Source organism: Pelodiscus sinensis, chromosome 2 (genome assembly GCF_052426305.1).
Source record: "Pelodiscus sinensis isolate ZL-2025 chromosome 2, ASM5242630v1, whole genome shotgun sequence".
Taxonomy (NCBI): domain Eukaryota; kingdom Metazoa; phylum Chordata; order Testudines; family Trionychidae; genus Pelodiscus; species Pelodiscus sinensis.
Window position 1 is genome coordinate 62,911,900 of NC_143053.1, and position 18,808 is coordinate 62,930,707.

General features: G+C 41.8%; 1 protein-coding gene across 10 annotated transcripts in view; it reads left to right on the forward strand.

Annotated features, from left to right (window-relative positions):
• ASPH (aspartate beta-hydroxylase) overlaps nucleotides 1–18,808 on the forward strand; it is a 191,779-nt gene that overhangs the window by 58,551 nt on the left and 114,420 nt on the right. For 7 of the 10 annotated variants that reach the window (XM_075920632.2, XM_075920630.2, XM_075920631.2 and 4 more), the window contains 2 exons: nucleotides 6,133–6,177; nucleotides 16,909–16,998. In XM_075920632.2, coding sequence (XP_075776747.1) covers nucleotides 6,133–6,177; nucleotides 16,909–16,998 — 135 coding nt within the window. The remainder of the gene's footprint in view (nucleotides 1–6,132; nucleotides 6,178–16,908; nucleotides 16,999–18,808) is intronic. The other 3 variants (XM_089776247.1, XM_075920633.2, XM_075920636.2) reach the window with 1 other exon arrangement.

Below are 18,808 nucleotides of genomic sequence, written 5' to 3' on the forward strand. Positions count from 1 at the left end.
ATCAAACCGACTCAAAGCTTCGTAGTCTCAAAGACTGCAGGGCGACCTTGAAATCCCTGGGGATACACGCTCCGCCGAGAAGGCCTCACAACCACAGACCTAATGTCAGGCTCTTCCAGCATGGGTTCTGTTCTGACCAGGGTAGGAGGAGAGGCTCTAATAATGGCTGGAACGATCCACCTAGAAATAGGCGCAGAGGCTCGAGACCCAACTCTGATCGAGGCTCCGCCCTGCCCCAGAGCCAACAACCCAAGCTTTCATTTTGAAGGTACGGTTGGGGACAGCATAACAATCACACCTCTGACACCCCCCGTTTGGTTGCCATTTGTCCCTTTTCTATCGGCCTGGTCTGGGATAACATTCGACAAATGGGTGTTAGACCTGTTGGAGAAGGATTATGTTGTTCCCTTTTTGTTATCCCTTCCTCCCACCTCTCATCCCCGTCCCTCTTCAGGAACCTATCTCATGAGATTCTGCTAAGACAGGAGGTGTCTACACTTCAGCTTGGGGCAATCAAGCCTGTCCCAGAAGAATTCAGGAGAAAGGGGTTTCTATGCCTGATACTTCCTTTTTCCCAAGGCAAAAGGGGTCCTACGTCCTATTTTAGACCTCAGGGACCTGAACTTGTTTGTGGAAAAAACAAAGTTCAGGATAGTCACCCTGGCCTCCATTATCCCTTCCCTACAGAAAGGAGACTGGTATGCTGCCCTTGATCTAAAGGATTCATATTTTCATATTTCAGTGATCTCTGCCAACAGAAAATTTCTAAGGTTTTCAGTAGTCCAGGATCTCTTTCATTTTCTGATCCTCCCCTTTGGCCTCTTCACTGAGAGTGTTTACCAAGTGCATGGCTATTGTAGCGGTGTTCAAGAGACGCCTCAGAATCCAGGTCTTTCCGTACTTTGATGATTGGCTGGTAGGGGGAATGCCCTGGGAACAAGTGATAAGCTACATTGGGGTGACAAGGAGACTGTTGACTGAGCTAGGTCTCTTTATAAATGAGGACAAGTCACAGAATAGAGTTCATGGGGGCATGTCTGGACTCTACTATCGAGAGGGTGTCCCTGCCCAGACACAGGTTTCTGACCATGAACTCGATGATAGCGGACCTCCACAGGTCCCCTATGACCACAGCAAGAACATGTATGAGGCTACTGGGCCATATGGCTGCTTCCACTGATGTGGTGAGCCACGGCAGGTTAAGACTCTGACCCCTACAGCAGTGGCTTAGGAGTGTACACAATCCAGCGCAGTCACCATTGGACACAGTGGTTACCGTGCCAGAGTCAGTACTCTGCTCATTGGACTGATGGAGGTGGGAGGAGACTGTGTGTGCAGGGGTGCCATTTACCAGGCAGAGTCCATCGGTGCAGCTGTACATGGACGCATCGGACACGGGCTGGGGAGCCCACACAGGATCCCTCAGGACTCAAGGTATGTGGTTCCCAGGGGAGAGTTCCCTGCACATAAAAGTCAAAGAGCTCAGGGTGGTCAGGCTGGCGTGCTAGGCCTCCCTCCCCCAACTGGAGAACAGAGTGGTCGCAGTACTTATGGGACAATACGACCACTATGTATTCTATCAAACAAACAGGACTAACAAGATGGTTTATTAGGTGATGAGCTTTTGTGGGCCAGACCCACTTCCTCAGATCAAATAGTGGAAGAAAATAGGCATGACCATATATACCAAAAGGATACAATTAAAAAAAAGTGAACACGTATAAAAAGGACAAATCAAATTTCAGAACAGAGGGAGGATGGGGGGAGGGAGAGGTAAATGTCTGTGAGCTAACGATATTAGAGGTGATAATTGGGGAAGCTGTCTTTGTAATGGGTAAGGTAATTAGCATTTTTGGTAAGACCCCAGCGTAAAGTGTCAAATTTAAGCATGAATGACAGTTCAGAGGTTTCTCTTTCAAGTCTGGTGTGAAAATGCCTTTGAAGCAGTATGCAAGTAATCAAGTCATTAGAGACAATGCCCTTTCTGGTTGAAATGGCAAGAAACTGTTTTTTCTTTGTGATACTGTCTGATATCCATTTCATGTGCATTGATTCTTTGGCGAAGTGTCAGAGATGTTTGTCCAAAGTACATAGCAGATGATAATATAAATTATATTTCTGGATGAGCAGGAATATGTGTTCTTGATTTTATAACTGAATTGGTTAGGTCCAACAATGGTGTCAGCAGAGTTGTTGTTGTTGTTGTTGTTGTTGTTGTTCGTCCATCGTATTCGAAGAGGACCTTGACATCTAACAGGTTATGGACTGTTCATGGTGTGTCCGCAAATGGCTGATAAGGCCGATACGGGCACGGAATGTTCTACCACAGGTCGGGCAGACATGTGTGGGCACCACTGTTGCAGCTTTTGCAACTCTGGCTTTACGGAGTGCTCGCTTCTCTTGTGCTATGGTTGTCCTTCTGGCTTCAGATGTTTGACAGCCTTGGTAGATCAGCGTGTGCCATGTTGATCGGTCTTGTGCCAGGGTCTCCCAGGAGGTGGTGTCAATATCCAGGGACTTGAGAGAGGCTTTAAGGGTATCTTTGTATATGGTCATGCCTGTTTTCTTCCACAGTTTGATCTGAGGAGGTGGGTCTGGCCCACGAAAGCTCATCACCTAATAAACCATCTTGTTAGTCTTTAAAGTGCTACATAGTCCTGTATTTTGTTTCAGCTAGACTAGACTAACACGGCTATGTCTGTATTAGTATTATATCAACAAACAGTTTGGGGCTCCTTCCTCTCTCCTTTGCAAGGAAACCCTAGAGCTCTGGGAGTTGTGCATTTCCTGGAATATCCACCTGGAGGTATGATGTCTTCCCGTGTCCAACAACGTTCTGGCGGACAGGTTCAGCCGCTCCTTTTGTGCCCACGAGTGGACCATCAGGGCCAGTTTCTATGGGGAAGTCTTCCAGAGGTGGGGTTTATCCCCATCTGGACCTGTTTGCCTCACAATAATACACGATGCTAGAGCTACTGCTTGTTCATAGGCCAAGGTCTTGGGTCTCAGGGGATGCAATAAGAACATAAGAACGGCCATACTGGGTCAGACCAAAGGTCCATCTAGCCCAGTATCCTGTCTACCGACAGTGGCCAGCACCAGGTTCCCCAGAGAGGGTGGACCGAAGACCGTGATCAAGCGATTTGTCTCCTGCCATCCCTCTCCAGCCTCTGACAGACAGAGGCCAAGGACACCATTTTATCCCCTGGCTAATAGCCTTTTATGGACCTAACCTCCATGAAATTATCTAGCTTCTCTTTAAACTCTATTATAGTCCTAGCCTTCACAGCCTCCTCTGGCAAGGAGTTCCACAGGTTGACTACACACTGTGTGAAGAAGAACTTCCTTTTATTAGTTTTAAACCTACTCCCCATTAATTTCATTTGGTGTCCTTTAGTTCTTCTATTTAGGGAACTAATAAATAACATTTCTTTATCGGCCGTCTCCATACCACTCATGATTTTATATACTTTTATCATATCCCCCCTCAGTCTCCTCTTTTCTAAACTGAACAGTCCCAGTCGCTTTATGGGACCCGTTCCAAACCCCTAATCAATTTAGTTGCCCTTTTCTGAACCCTTTCCAAGGCCAAAATATCTTTTTTGAGGTGAGACCACATCTGTACACAGCAGTCAAGATGTGGGCGTACCATACAGGGGCAGTAAGATATTCTGGGTCTTATTAATACACATCCAGTGGCCCCAGGGGATGCTGTATGTGTTTCCTCTTCCCTTCCCCCCAGTCCATGAGACCCTCATAAGTGTCAGGCGTTTCAGGGCACAGGTGGTCATGGTAGCACCGGTGTGGCCCTGCCAACACTGGTTCACCACTCTGTTGGAGTTAGCGGTGAAGGACCCGGTGAGGTTGCGGCTGGTCCCAGACCTGATCACCCAGTATTGGGGAGGGGGAAAAGTGCTCCACCCGAACCTAACGGCCCTCCACCTGGTGGCATGGTACCTGCATAGCTGACCTGCTTACAGCGACTCTTCTCTCAGGAAGTATAGAAGGTGTTGCTGGAAAGTAGGAAAATTTCCACCACTGTACGAGGCCAGGTGGAGGCGTTTTTGCCCTTTGAACAGAGGCAAAGGCCATAAGCCTGATGCTGGCCACAGTCTCCCTAACCCTAGAATACCTGCTGCAGTTTAGGCTGCCAGGCCTCGCTACATGCTCACTAAAGGTGCATTTAGTAGCAATCACAGCCTTTCACTCGGGGGAAGGTCACAGGTCCATGTTAGTTAATACAATGGTAAAACAGTTTATGAAAGGGGTAGACAGGCTGTTTCCCCACACACGCCCCCCGGTACCTTCCTAGGATCTCAATTCTGACAGGTCTTATGAGGGCACCCATTGAGCCCCTACAGTGGTCTCCAACCTTTTTATGCCCAAGATCACTTTTTAAGTCTCAGAACAGGCGAAGATTTACTGCCCCGCCCCTTCCTTGAAACCCCGCCTAAATTACATGAGGAAATCTAATGTAAATGTACTGCGCAGGCACGCAGTTCAGAGAGGGCTCAAGAGCTTCTCTTAGAGCCCCTGAGATCTACTGGTAGATCACGATCTACTGGTTGGTGACCACGGCCCTAGACACTTGCTCTCTTAAACACTTGCTCTCTTAAACACTTGTCATGGAAGATAGCATTCCTGGTCACAATTACCCTCCAAGAAGGGTCTTGGAACTGAGAGCCCTCATTTCAGAGCCCCCCATACCTGATTTTCTTTAAGGACAAGATTAGAATGTGTCATCACCCAAGCTTTCTTCCCAACGTGGTATTTCGAGTAAGTGTGTTCCACGCACAAGTGCCGATCCTTGATATCTGTAGGGCCTAGGGTGCCGCTGGCTTGGGGCATCTGGGTGCCCAAAGATTATGTTGTGGCCATTGACGGCTATGCAGGTGGGGGCGCCGATCGTGCCTTCCACCTGGGGCACCAGCTGCCGCAGCCGGCCTCGGACTGCTCCTGTGTAGGGCATCCATGCGGTCCTCCAGGCATATTTTCTCAGAGCACTATGCGATAATGCAGTAGGCCAGGGCAGATGCAACTATTGGCATGGCAGTGTTGTAGTCTGTTAACATGTAAACAGTGTTAGTCTCCGACCCCGCCTCCTAAGTCACGGCTGGGGAGTCACCTAATTGGAATGGACATGAGTAAGCACTTGAAGAAAAAACTGTTATTTACCTCGTAACTGTTGTCCTTCAAGATTATTGCTCATGTCTATTCCAAATCCTACCCGCCTCTTCTTCGTTGGAGGAGTCCAGCAAGAAGGAACTGAGGGGATGAGGGCCCAGCAGGGGTATATATGTGCCGGTATGCCAGCGCCACTCTGAGGGGAAAAAAACTAAGGGAAAAAGCTCTGGAATCCGCGCACACGGTGCGCACACACCTAATTGGAATGAACATGAGCAACATATCTCGAAGAACAACAGTTACGAGGTAAGTAACTGTCTTGTTATCACTGATGTTAAAGCATGAGAAGTAGAGAATGCAGTTTGTCTTTCAGATCTCAGATTAAGTTTGTAGGGCTAGCAGTTCAAAAATTCTTTTCCAATGTAATAGGTTTTTTTTTTTTTTTCCAGCCTAAATTACCCAACTTAACTGTAGAGGTCGAAAGTGTTGGTGGTTTCATTTAGTAGTTTGAAAGTTGTTTCAATTAAAATACTTGTAGCCCAAGACACACACATTGTACTTGGTGTTCAACTCACTGATTGTCTATATAGTAGCAGATTTTACAATTTATCTACTGAAGTAAGCTTGCCCGTAGGTAGGGAAGGCTACCATCACTTTAGTGGTAATGGTCTTATAAGGTTTTTTGTTTCCAGGTTGCGAGATGAGTGCAGGGGTCTGCTTATGTTTGGTATTTTACCATTTATCTGTTCCATGAACATTTGATCTTAATTTGAGCTTAGTCCTGCGATCCATGCTGTCTGCAACAAACAGAAGTATAATGAAGAGCTCTTATTTTAACAAATATATAACACAAAATATATTTTGAAATGGTTGGCATTTGGAAGAAATCTGAAACTCTAACTACCATGAAGAACAAATGAAATTTTGTTGCACTAGATTGGTAAAATATGTATGTTTTTTATTTAATGTATTGAATATCCCAACCTGTTTCCATCTTATAAACATCAGGAGAGGAGCCAGGAGGGGTAGACAAGAGAAAAACTAAGGCCAAAGGTACTTCAATGCTTTTTGTTAGTGGGTTTTGTGCAAATAATTGCTAATGCGTGAAATGCATGAATTTTGCAAACCAGGTAATTGAAGTCTGGCTACTAATGCTAGCTATAATGGTTGTCATTTTAGTTGAAGATGCAAGAAACAAATATTGTGCAAATTATCTCAGTGAGAATTTCAGTTTCCTGTTATCAATCTGCAGCCAAGCTGAGTGCTTTTTCTAATACAGGATTTAATGAAATGTAAATTGATTGAAAAACACTGTGCAAGTTTGTTTGCATGATTTTGTTGATTATGTCTTATATCACTTTTGTTTCATATTGTGTATGTAGAGAGATACATTTTTCTTTTTTCCTAGTCCTCTTCAATGACATCTTTTGCTTTCAAATATTTGAAGGATTTATAGATTTTTTTTTTTCCAGGCAAAAGAGCGAGTATTAGTATCATATAGTTTGGAAATTTGCGTGAAATAATCCATAGACTTTCATCCAGTAATTTTTAAGTGTGGTTTAGAGATTGATAGAGTTTAGTGGTTGTTCTCATTATAATTGGATATTACTTCCAGGGTTGTTTGCAGGAAACCTTCGGGTTGTGTACTGGTGGCTGCTGGGTTAGGGTACACCGCCCAGTGCCTTCCCTCTCGCCACGGCTATTGAAAGAGGCATGTCCTGCCCCGCCACTCAGCCAACCAGCGCCAAGCAGGAGCGGGGTCTTCTGGATGCGGAAGAGTGGCTTACTGTGCCACAGGAGGGCTGTGCAGAGCCCTGCAACCGCGACCCAGGAAGCAATGCTCAGCTGGCAGCTGGGAGGCAGCACAGGGCTAGGTGAGCATGGCAGGGCAGGCACTGGAGTCTCCAGTGGTGGGGCTAGTGCTGGGAGGCTCTAAGAGGTGAGGGGCTGGCACTGGGAGGGTTCTGGGGATGAAGCAGTATTGGAGGACTCCGGAGGCGGGGCTAGTACTGGAGAGCTCTAAGGGGTGGGGCTTTAAGCGGTGGGGGACAGGCACTGGGGCATCTGGGGTGAGGAACTGGCGCTTGGGGGGGCTTTTAGGGCCGGCTAGAAGTAGAGGGGGTTATGGGGACAGGGCTGGCACTGGGAGGCTCTGGGCACTGGGCTAATATTGTGGACTGGGGGCTGGCACTGGATGGAGTGGGGCTCTGGAAACAGGAGGCTGGCATGGGGCGGGGGGGTCTGGTGGTGGTGGTGGTGGGCTCTAAGGGGTGGAGATTGCCTGTGAGGCATTTGGGATTCAGGACTTGCACTGGGGACATTGGGTATAGGGACTTGGGTCAGTGCATGGCGCTGGGGAGTAGTGGAGGGGTGGATGGGCTCTAGGGGTTAGGGTTGGCACTAGGGAGTCAGGGTTTACCCCAAACCAGGACCCCATAAACACTGAAAGCTGGCTTCAGCTGCGGCAGCTGGCCGCTCTGGTGAGGCTGGGACTTTTGGCGGATCCATAACATTTTATTGGAATATTTATTTGCATAATAAATATGCAAATAAGATGTTACCATCCACCAAAAGTTTGTGAATGGGTTTGCCAGACTGCAGTATAAAAAAGATTGGGAACCACTGGTCTACAGCACCAAATTAATTTTGTGAATTTACAGTGGAAAGATGGTTTAAAAAAAATTGTATACTGGTGAAAGCTCTCATGCACATATGAATACTATTTTTATGAACTTTGCATGCCAGCTGAATTTCATAGCCTTTATTTTGCATTGTGTTTGTAATAACTTGTTTTGAAAATGTCTGTTTCCAAAAATATTATTAATGAGCCATTTAATTACTAATTTTTTGGGTTCCTCCTGAAGGATGTTTTGGTATTGTAGTGGAAGAATGTGAAATGCTTTCAGTCCATTTACATCACATGGAGAACCTGTTGGGGAGGATATATGGTGGTTGAATTATAAATTTTATGAATTGAAAGAATCTAATTCTTTTAATATGCAGAAAATGTTTTGAGAAGCTATTGGAAAACAGGTAGTAATATACTACTATATTACGGCTTCCACTCTTATTTACTCTGGCAAAACTTCCAGTAGGTTTCAAGGAGATAATTTCCTGAGTAAGGATTGAATAACTGCTTCAGTTAAAGTATGTAGGTAAAAAAAATTCCTATTGCTCTTGCATAAGGAGAGACCAGACTTCTTTCTTTTATTTGTAGTTATAAATAGGGCTGACTGTAAACTGCTTTTTTTCCCCTATGTTGAATCTGTCATAGTCAGCAAGATATTTGCCTAGTTTTTAGGTTTCTACATAAAGTGGAAGGTTATTTTGGCATTGATTTTTTTTTTTTTTTTTTTTTTTGCACAAAGTTTGAAAGTAAGTAATTTTATTTTGCTGAATAGTCTTTTCTGCATATTAAGGAACATTAAATATTAAATTCTTCAAAGTGAGGATAAACATTAGCATAAATATTCTGTCCTCTCTTGAAATATTCAACTGGTTTAATATACCAAATACTTTATATTTCAAATGAGGAATACCACTGTAACTATTTCTTTTTTTTAATTGTACTTTCAGTAATTAAGGCTGTGTTGATCTGCTGTTTGCATGTTACCTGGCTGTTGCATTACAGTCCTAATCTTCTGTATTTTAAATTAACTGAGAAAAACTAAGTATAAAAGGGACAATGTCAAGTTAAAATAGTAATGAAAACACCAAAATTTTAAAGCAGATTTACCTCTCATCATGTTAATTTGCCTTCCATTTGTACAATGAAATCAGACAGATCACATTTCTTTTCCATACAGTCTGTTTCTAGTAATAGCCATTTTGGTTTTAATTCACTAAAAGTTCTGTTGGATTCTCAACTTTTTCTTATTCGGATTGATTTTTAGGTAATCTTTGGCCTAACTAAGGTGACAGTGTCCCTAAAGTGTTATATTGTAGATACCTGTATTAGTTACTGTAAATTGCTTGCTGTTTCATGAGGCTGAAAAATTGATGAGCAGATCCTTATTTTAAAGAATTTAGCTTAAAATGCAATACTTGCTTGATCTTAAGATTAAAAATACCAGGATCATGGAGATATTGTACAGTCATTAAAAAGCACAATTGTTCTATAATAAAATATATGCATAGTATTAGTAATAGAAATAATTTTCTTAAAGTATGAAATGAAAAATTCAGCAGTTTAATATAAGATTATTATTTTCTGCATCTGCTGTATGGTTTGAAACTTTAGTACTAAACTTGGATCTAATTTTGTTTAGTTTTATAGATGTATTAATAGCTTTAAATTGCCATCCTAATTAACAAGTAGTTAGGCATCAAGAGATCTTTCATCACAATTATTTCATTAATTTTGTTATGGTTTAATTAGAATAAAAAATAGACTGCTAGCTATGTGAGCATTCGATGGGCAGAGAGAAAAGAGAGAAAAATAGTATGGGATGGTATTCTTAGATTATTCACTTTGGAGCTGCAATTGACATTGAGTTGTGTAGATAACTTGCCCAAAATTGGTATTCCACAATCTAAAAATGGTGCTCTTAAATTAACATTTTTCCTTTTTTAAATGGAAATCTGAAAAGTAAAAGAAGCAATCAAAGAATCACTCAAGAAAACGAGAGAGAAAGAAGCGTCCAGGAAGAAGGAAAAAGAAGTTGAAGCAGAGAAAAAGAAAACCATGGAAGGAAAAGATGGTGCTGACCGAAAGGATAAGAAAGTTGTTGAGGTGGCTAAATTGAGGAAAGAGTCTGACAAGGGTAAAAAAGACAAAGCCAAGGAAAATGAAAAATCAGGACTAAAGCATCAGGGGAGACTGAAAAAATCAGCCACTGAAAAGGAGGTTACCCCTTCTAACTTAGAGAAAGACAAACTAACTAAAAAGATAGCTAAAATCCCTTCAGGAGTTTCTGAAAATTTAGCAAAAGAAAATGAGAAGAAAAAACAGCAATAGGAATTTGATGGGGAAAGAAACATAGTGCTTTGGTGACATAATTTAGTGTATTAGTACCATAATTTTTCTTAAAGCCATTAGTGTGAGTAGAGGTTATGAGACTGCTTCTGTGTGCGTGCATTTGTAAACACAGCACAAAGAAATATATCGGCTGTGGAGCTCAAATGTGAACATAATGTATTTGATGACGAGTCCTGTACATTAAAAATGGTTGGTGTAGCTTTGAAATCTGACTTTGCATACAGTCAAATCCTTAAATATATGGCTCTGAGTTTGTAGTAAAATTTTACCTTTTCCTTGTAGATATGTGAAAAGTGCAAAAACTTTGTGGATCATATGCAAATATTTATTAATGTATTACTAGAGGATAATCTGGACATCACCTAAATGGAGAAAATTCCTGTTGTAAGACTCTTAATTCTCATTTCATTAGAAAGTATGCAAACTAAGGATGGTAACTGGCTGTTAATTTACTAGTCGAGTTGTTGATGGAATTTCCATCGACTAGTCGATAGACACTTCCGCATTCCTCCTTTGAAATGTACAAGAGCCCCATTTCGAAGGAGGAATGCAGAACTCCATGTGCAGCCTGGAGGCAGCATGAAGTCCCACTGACTCGGGTTGCATATGGCCATGCCATCTTTGAAATGTACAAGAGTCCTCAGCGGGAGCTGTTGTGCATTTCAAAATGGAAGCACCCTTACAGAGCCCGGGGTCAGCAGGAGACTCTGCGCTGCCAATTTGAAATGCCATGCGGAGTCCGGGGTCAGGTGGGGACTCCCCAGCTGACCGCGGGTTCCACGCGGCTGACCCTGGGCTTTGCGTAGCACTGTTGCTGTGAAACGCCGAGAGAGCGTTTCAAAGGAGTGGCGCCACACAGCTGAGCTGGGGATCAGCTGTGCGGTGCTGCTGCTTTGAAGTACCTCTCTTTTGTCCCCCTTTGCTGCCCCTATCTGACAGAGGCAGCAAGGGAGAGAGGAATCAACTAGTCATTAACATCCTTAATGCAAACTCTGATAAAAATGTGTTTCATTGACGTCTATAATTTGATGCTTTTGAGTGTTGTAATGTATTTTAGTGGTCCTGTGACCATTTGTTTGTTGTTGCTATTATTATGCTAAATTACTGTAGACTTCATTTTTGTCTGAAACTTTTATTAGTTTACTATAGGCAAGATTTTCAAAGTTTTCAGCATCCTAAATTGTGGGGGAAGGGCGGAGGGAGACACAGATTTCAAAAGCTAGCATGATTCTTCTCAGTGGAAGCTTCTGTATGCTTTCTACTTTTGAAAATCTGGCCAGTTACTGAGTTGTCTAAATGGCAGTTGTTGCATGCTGCTCAAATTTTTAGGAAGCTGATATTGTACCATTATCTGTATTTTGACTGGACTGTAGTAGAGAGCTAACTTGTGTATTGCAGCCACTAATAGAATAACTTATTCCTACAATAATTTTAGGTGTTCTTTTTCTATAGATTAGCTCACTTTTTGAATTGGGTGCTATTCTTGTTTTTAGCAATGAACAGTGTGAAGTATCGCAGTCTTATTAAGTGGAGTAAATAGGATGTTACAAACTGTCTTTAGAAATAGTGTATTACAATATGTTACAAAATCTATACTTAATTCATAGTTGGCATATTATAAGATACTTTATAAATCCCGACTTTATTGAACAGGAGACCTGATTTTATGCTGAATGAATTGCATAATAAAGTTACAAGACTAAAACAAAATCTGAAAATGATACTCAAGGGTCACTCCTGTAGTACTGAAATCTCACTAATTACTTTCTAAATACTTGGAAAATGAAATAAAGTACATACACATTGATCAGGGTACATTTTAGAAGTTATTAGCAAAAATGTGAGAATTAATATAGAAATGTCTCAGAACAACTCTGGAAAAAAATAATCTAAACCTCTTTTGGAAATGGAGATTTGCATAACAAGCCCAGACTTCTCCTAAGTTTAAGTTTCTGTAACAGTATTAACACTTACATTGTAGGCTGTTGGATGTGAAGATAAATATTTTATCAAGAAATACTTTTGTTGTAATTAGGTATTTAAAGTAATGTTATTGGCAAATTACACCTATGTCCCACAGTATATGGATTGAGGGTGTACACATCAACATTTTTTTCGTCTGATGCAATGAAAAGTACACATGGAGAAAGACATCAGGAATGCCTCCACTCTGTTCCAGTATTCAAATGACCCTATTGCAGTTAACAGCATCAATTATTTTACATTGCTTTTTTTCCTCTCCTTCTGGGTATTTGGAACAGAAGCCTCTGTATACAAAAAAAGCAACTTTCTAGATTTGAAATAAAAAAATCTTCAGTGTGAATAAAGCTGTTACATACTTATACATATTCTTATATATTTTTTAAATGGCACACATTGAGTGATATTGAGAATTAACCCTCCTTCAACCCCCCCAAAAACCCCCAAAACAAACAGTTCATCCTCTTAAATCCCGCTCTTACAAAGATTATACACATGGAAAGACTCATTAATTTCACTGGGATTATTCCCATGCATAAAGTTAAGCATGTGTGGATCTTTGCAGCAATGGGACATTAGTTAAAATGCAGTTGTTTGAAAGCAGCTTCATTACAATTTCTGATGTAGTTCAGACTATCCTCTTTCTCTAATAGTTAATCTAATTTTTTTCTGTAAATACCAATATGTATATAGTTTTAAATGGGATAAACATACAGGATCATGGTGTTGTGAAAGGTTAAATCACACTCTCGCTCTGTAATCTAATACATGGGATTGGGTCTCAAAACATCTTTCATTAAAATCAAACATCTAAATCCATCAGAGTTGTTTTTATATAAAGGCATATTTAAGAGCTTCAAAATAAAATGTGCAGAGTGTTTCAATCAGGGAAATTCTACTTACAAGGAACATCACAACAGAAGATGGTTCAACATTGTTTGCCTTCTTTTTGGAAGATGTTGATGTTGATCCTTTGTCATATTCTGAGGTCATTTGTCACTTTGTCTTGCATAAATATGTGGCAGTAGAGTGACCCAAATGATGTAGTCAGTTTTTTTAAAGTTGCTTGGTTTCCATGTATATAGTGTGTGTGTGTGTGTGTGTGTGTGTGTGTGTGTGTGTGTGTGTGGGGTGGAGGGGGGGGGGAGGAGACAAATATGTAATGCTCATCTTTTTAGCTTTGGATTTGCGGATCCGCAGTTACGAACGGGGTTTGCTGCCCGTCTCCCTGGTCTGCTGGAGACCAGCAGACCAGGGAGACGGGGAGCAAAGCCGCAGAGCACGCGGGCAGCGGACAGCCCAGACGCGCCGCGGCTGCCCCGCTGCCAGCGTGTTCCGCGGCTTTGCTCCCCATCTCCCTGGTCTGCTGGCGCTACTGGACCAACCCGGCAGCACCCCAGCTGCTCTGCCCCAGGCGTCCTGATTCAGCCACTGCTGGTCAGTTTCAGCAGCAGCTGACTTGGGGACGCCTGGGGCAGAGCAGCTTGGGTGCTGCTGGGTTGTGCGGCGCTACTGGACCAACCCAGCAGCACCCAAGCTGCTCTACCCCAGGCGTCCTGATTCAGCCACTGCTGAAACTGACCAGCAGTGGCTGAATCAGGACGCCTGGGGCAGAGCAGCTGGGGTGCTGCCGGGTTGGTCCAGTAGCGCCAGCAGACCAGGGAGACGGGGAGCAAAGCCGCAGAGCACGCGGACAGCCCAGACGCGCCGCGGCTGCCCCACTGCCAGCGTGTTCCGCGGCTTTGCTCCCCATCTCCCTGGTCTGCTGGCGCTACTGGACCAACCCGGCAGCACCCCAGCTGCTCTGCCCCAGGCGTCCTGATTCAGCCACTGCTGGTCAGTTTCAGCAGTGGCTGAATCAGGACGCCTGGGGTAGAGCAGCTTGGGTGCTGCTGGGTTGGTCCAGTAGCGCCGCACAACCCAGCAGCACCCAAGCTGCTCTGCCCCAGGCGTCCCCAAGTCAGCTGCTGCTGAAACTGACCAGCGCTGACTATAGGAAGCCCGAGGCAGAGTTGCTCTGCCCCGGGCTTCCTGGAATCAGCCACTGATCAGTTTCAGCAGCAGCTGACTTTGGGACGCCTGGGGTTCTTAAGTTGAATCTGTATGTAAGAACTGGTGTCGAGATTCAGCCTGTTGAAACTGATCAGCGGCTGATTCTAGGAAGCCCGGGGCAGAGCAACTCTGTCTCGGGCTTCCTGTAGTCAGCCGCTGGTCAGTTTCAGCAGCAGCTGAATCTGGACGCCAGTTCCGACTTACATACAGATTCAACTTAAGAACAAACCTACAGTCCCTATCTTGTACGTAACCCGGGGACTGCCTGTAGTTCACTTTGGAGCAATCTGTTTGTTTCCTGATTTGCCATTGCATAATTACAACACATCTGTTGCTCTGCCAGTTTATACTTAAAGACAAAGGGAGAACCTGAAGCGACGAAACCAAAACATAGGCACATACTTTAACATTCATTTTGTGCTCTGTAGATCTACCAAGATTGTAAACTGTTGATATTTTGAAAGATCTAAATCTGAGATTTTTTTTCTAGACTCTGTAGTAGAAGTCTAAATTGCCTTTTTAAAAATGAGTAGAAGTTAGTATACAAAGTGATGAACGGCAGTTTTTTAAATAATCAGGCTTCAGATATTTTAAGTACTGACTAATTTCAGCTGTGCTTGTGACTATTAGATCTCACAGAGCTGCTGAACTACTTGGTCATTTCTCTGTCTTAATTGTTCATTTAGTATCAATTTTGACTAAGTTCTGTTGAAAATAAATTTAAAAACCTATATAATCTAAGATGTCTAGGAACACTGGAAGTTTTGTTGAGTAGGGATGTTAGAGTGTAACAGTTTAACGGATAAGCCCGTGTTTATTGGTTAATGATGTCAGACTCAGATGGCTCCTGGAGAGGAGACTTCCCAGTGGCAAAGGAAGCCACCTCCCTGGGAGCCAGGCTGACAGGCCCTGCTCCTGGGAAGGTTTCACAGGTGGCTAAGCTTTATACTGCAGAGCCTGCAGCTTGTAACCAATGAGATTTTCAGCAGTTACATGGTTACCTGTTTTAATCATATTTTAACATCCCTAGTCCAGATTAGGGATGTAAAGGGTAATTGATTACCTGGTAAGCATTGTCCTACTGCCATATTTACTGGTGTAACCAGTTAACTGGTGTTCCAGCCCAGTCGGGCTTGCTGTGCTGCAGGTAGGGGGCTGTTCTAGTGGCTCCCTGCCCACTACACAGTGGGCCGGTTAATGGTTAAATGTATAGTTCTCTGGTTAACATATTAAACCGGATTTTTACATCCTTATTGTTGAGGGACCTAAAGTTTTCACTGCTCCTTCCTTAAGTTGAGACATCAAAAATTAGTCCTATTAATGAACCCTGTTCAGGGAGTAATGTTGGATTTCGTTAATCATAAAACAAATCTGATGTATAATCAATTTCAAATCTTATGAGTTTGGCACTTTAGGAATGTTTTTATTAATGTGAGAGAATACAATTTTAAGTGTTTCAGTGAGAACAACACAGGACATGTACAGATAGATCTTGTAGTGTGGTTACTGAGTAACAGTTCTTTTAGAGCGTGCCTACACAGCAGGGCGTAACTCGAAATAAGATACATAAATTGAGCTATGTCAATTGCATAGCTGATTTTGAAATAGCTTATTTCAAAATTGGGAGCATCTACAGAGCACTAATTTTGAAATAGAGCACTCTTCCTCCAACTTCCCTTACTCCTCTTACAGTGAGGGTTACAGGAGTACGAGTAAGAAGTCCTTCAGCTTGACAGTATTTTGACATTATTTTGAAATAACTGCCTGCTGTGTGGAGGTGGACTAAGTTATTTCAAAGTAATGCTAGTCATTTTGAAATAATGTTGCTGTGTAGATGTCCTTATAAAAACAGAAAATTTAGGTTTATTGTCAGGATATTTTTCTTGATTGTTCTCAATATAAGTGGTTCAAACCTTTAACTTGTTACTTTCTAAAACTTAGCATAAGGAAGTTTAACAAATCTGCACTGGACACATGAAAGATGGGACTAGTTGGTCTTCTCGCCTAGAAATTCTGTGATCCTTTTAACCCTGATGCTGATCACTGTATGTTTACAGCTCCTTTGTTTTCATCATGGTGAGATCCAGAGACACTTATTTAATTTAGACAGCAACTCTTCCTACATTAGGGGAACCTTTATCCCAGAACTTTGTAATTGTAGTTTTGCTGTAGTACTTATGGACTTGATTTGTGGACTGAGAACTAAAGGATCAATTGCTGAATCCAAAGGTAAAGCTATGCTCATAGCTTTCTTTAGAATTTATTGAGCTATTTTTATAAGCCTATTCAATTGTAATGAACTATGTGCTATGACTGTTTTTAGAGGAACTCAAGATAAGACAACCTTAAATATCACACAAACACACCTATTTCCAAATATTAGAAAAGGGTGAAGTGAAAAGAAATATCTGTTTTTATTAGCATATAGTATTTTGCAAAACCTATGAATGCATAATTGTGATGTGTTTAAATCATTGTGGATTTTGTTCAATAAACTTAAACCAATAAAAGAAGCTTGGGCATCTTTACCCATTTTTCTAATCTCATGTGTATATATTCTTATTCATGTTGAGAGGATTAATTTTTGTCTTTGCAGAGAATGTACTCTTAAGTAACTTAGAACAGTATATTTCTAGAATAGATGCTGAGGTGCTCACACTGTCCACTGAGGTGCTTTGATTTATTGACAATAGAATCAAGATGATCTCATACTGAGATATAATGAAATCAAGACCAAAAAAGCCTAAAGTTAACTTTATAACTGAAAAATGCAGGACTTAAAGAAAGATCTGTCCCAGCACAGTCAACACCAGCAGAATCTGAGGAGTCCATTCAACCTGCCGAGCAGTCATTCGTTACTTCAGGTAAGGTGTCTGCTAAATTGCACATGAAAACATAAGGCACACAGTTCACTTGAATTATGGTTTGTGTCTGTTGATGTAATGCATGACCTTTCATTACAGATTAAAAAAAGTGTTCTTTCTGTTCCCAGCAATTTGCCAATTATCTTAATTTCAGTTTACTGTATTAATTTAGTCAGACTATTCGGCAATCACTAAATACTCAGCACTGATGTTCAGCACTAAATATTACACCTATTCAGTTTTTCTTGGCTCAGACAAATTCTTCAGGTTGAGCAACTGTGGGCTAGGCTCTGGACAAGGACTTCCTTTCTGAAAAATTAATCCATTTTACGAGTAATATTCTAATCTTTTGAGAAGCTTAAATTGCTCAGCTTGACATGAATTTGTTGTATATGCTCAGTATGTATAAAACTGAAGAACCAGATGGTATTGAAGGCTTATTGGTTTTACTAAGACTTATTAGTTAATATTTTGTTTACCTTTTGTTATGTTTAAATTTCAAATTCAGAATAAAATTCATGGAAAGATTAATAAATTAGTATTTTCTTTCCATATCTCATCTTTAAATATATAGGTAGGGGTGTGTGTGTGTGTATCTTTATAGATACACACTTCATAATATGAAATTATCTTCAGTTGATCGAGCACTGTATTTTTCTGAAATTCTAAATTGAAATCCCTGGACTCATCTTTCTGGAACTTAAAATGATCTGATGACTTGAAAATGCTCAACCTTTATCCAGACTCTGTGTGCTGTAAGAAGAAATAGTATCTAGAGTAACAATATGTGCCAAATAATGAAAGCGTAGGGAGATGCTATTGTGCATACAGGTGTTCATAACTTGCTATCGTCATTAAAATTGGGTATTCTTGTATTCACCTTGTAGTTGAGCACAAAGTGGTGAGGTGCATCTTGGATGTTTTTGGTTTAGCCTGTGCACAGTAAGTGACTTAGGTGTATATGCACATATGCAGTTGCCCATACCTAACTGTGGTAATCCGTTTGTGTATCCATCACATGGAAGATGAGATGATAAAGGAAGCAAAAAATAATATTGGAAAATATTGTGTTTTCACAGTTATGGAGCTGTAGAATTGCTGCAATAAGAACATAAGAACGGCCGTACTGGGTCAGACCAACGGTCCATCTAGCCCAGTATCCTGTCTACCGACAGTGGCCAGCACCAGGTGCCCCAGAGAGGGTGGACCGAAGACAATGATCAAGCGATTTGTCTCCTGCCATCCCTCTCCAGCCTCTGACAAACAGAGGCCAGGGACACCATTTTATCCCCTGGCTAATAGCCTTTTATGGACCTAATGAGAGCCAATTAGCTGAAACAATTTTTAATATAGATGGGGGGGATTGGGGAGAAGGGAGAGAGAGTGGAACAAAGGTTTTACCATAAGTAAATGGGTCAGAAATAGGACAGTTGTGTAAAAACATCAAGTACTTGGAGGTCTTAACATTGGAGAAATTGACACCACTTGCCTGTTATTTTTACAAAAAAACCCACCTCATTATCTTGGATAGTATTTTGCTGTTCTACAGCCTGACACACAAACACCATTGCCCATAAGGTAAGAGTGTTTTATTTAAGGGATTTAAAATAATGTAGGTTTTGAGAACCATTAAAAGTAATAATGAAGTGGGTAAGATACAGAGCTTTGCTGCTACTTAAAGCTGTTTTAAATTCTTTTCGGTGCCTGCCATTTTAATTTTTAAAAGGTATGTGGGATGTTTTGTTTTTGTTTTTTGTTGTGTATGTTGCAGTAAATGTTTCTGCATAGGTTGAAACCAGAGAGTTCTTGA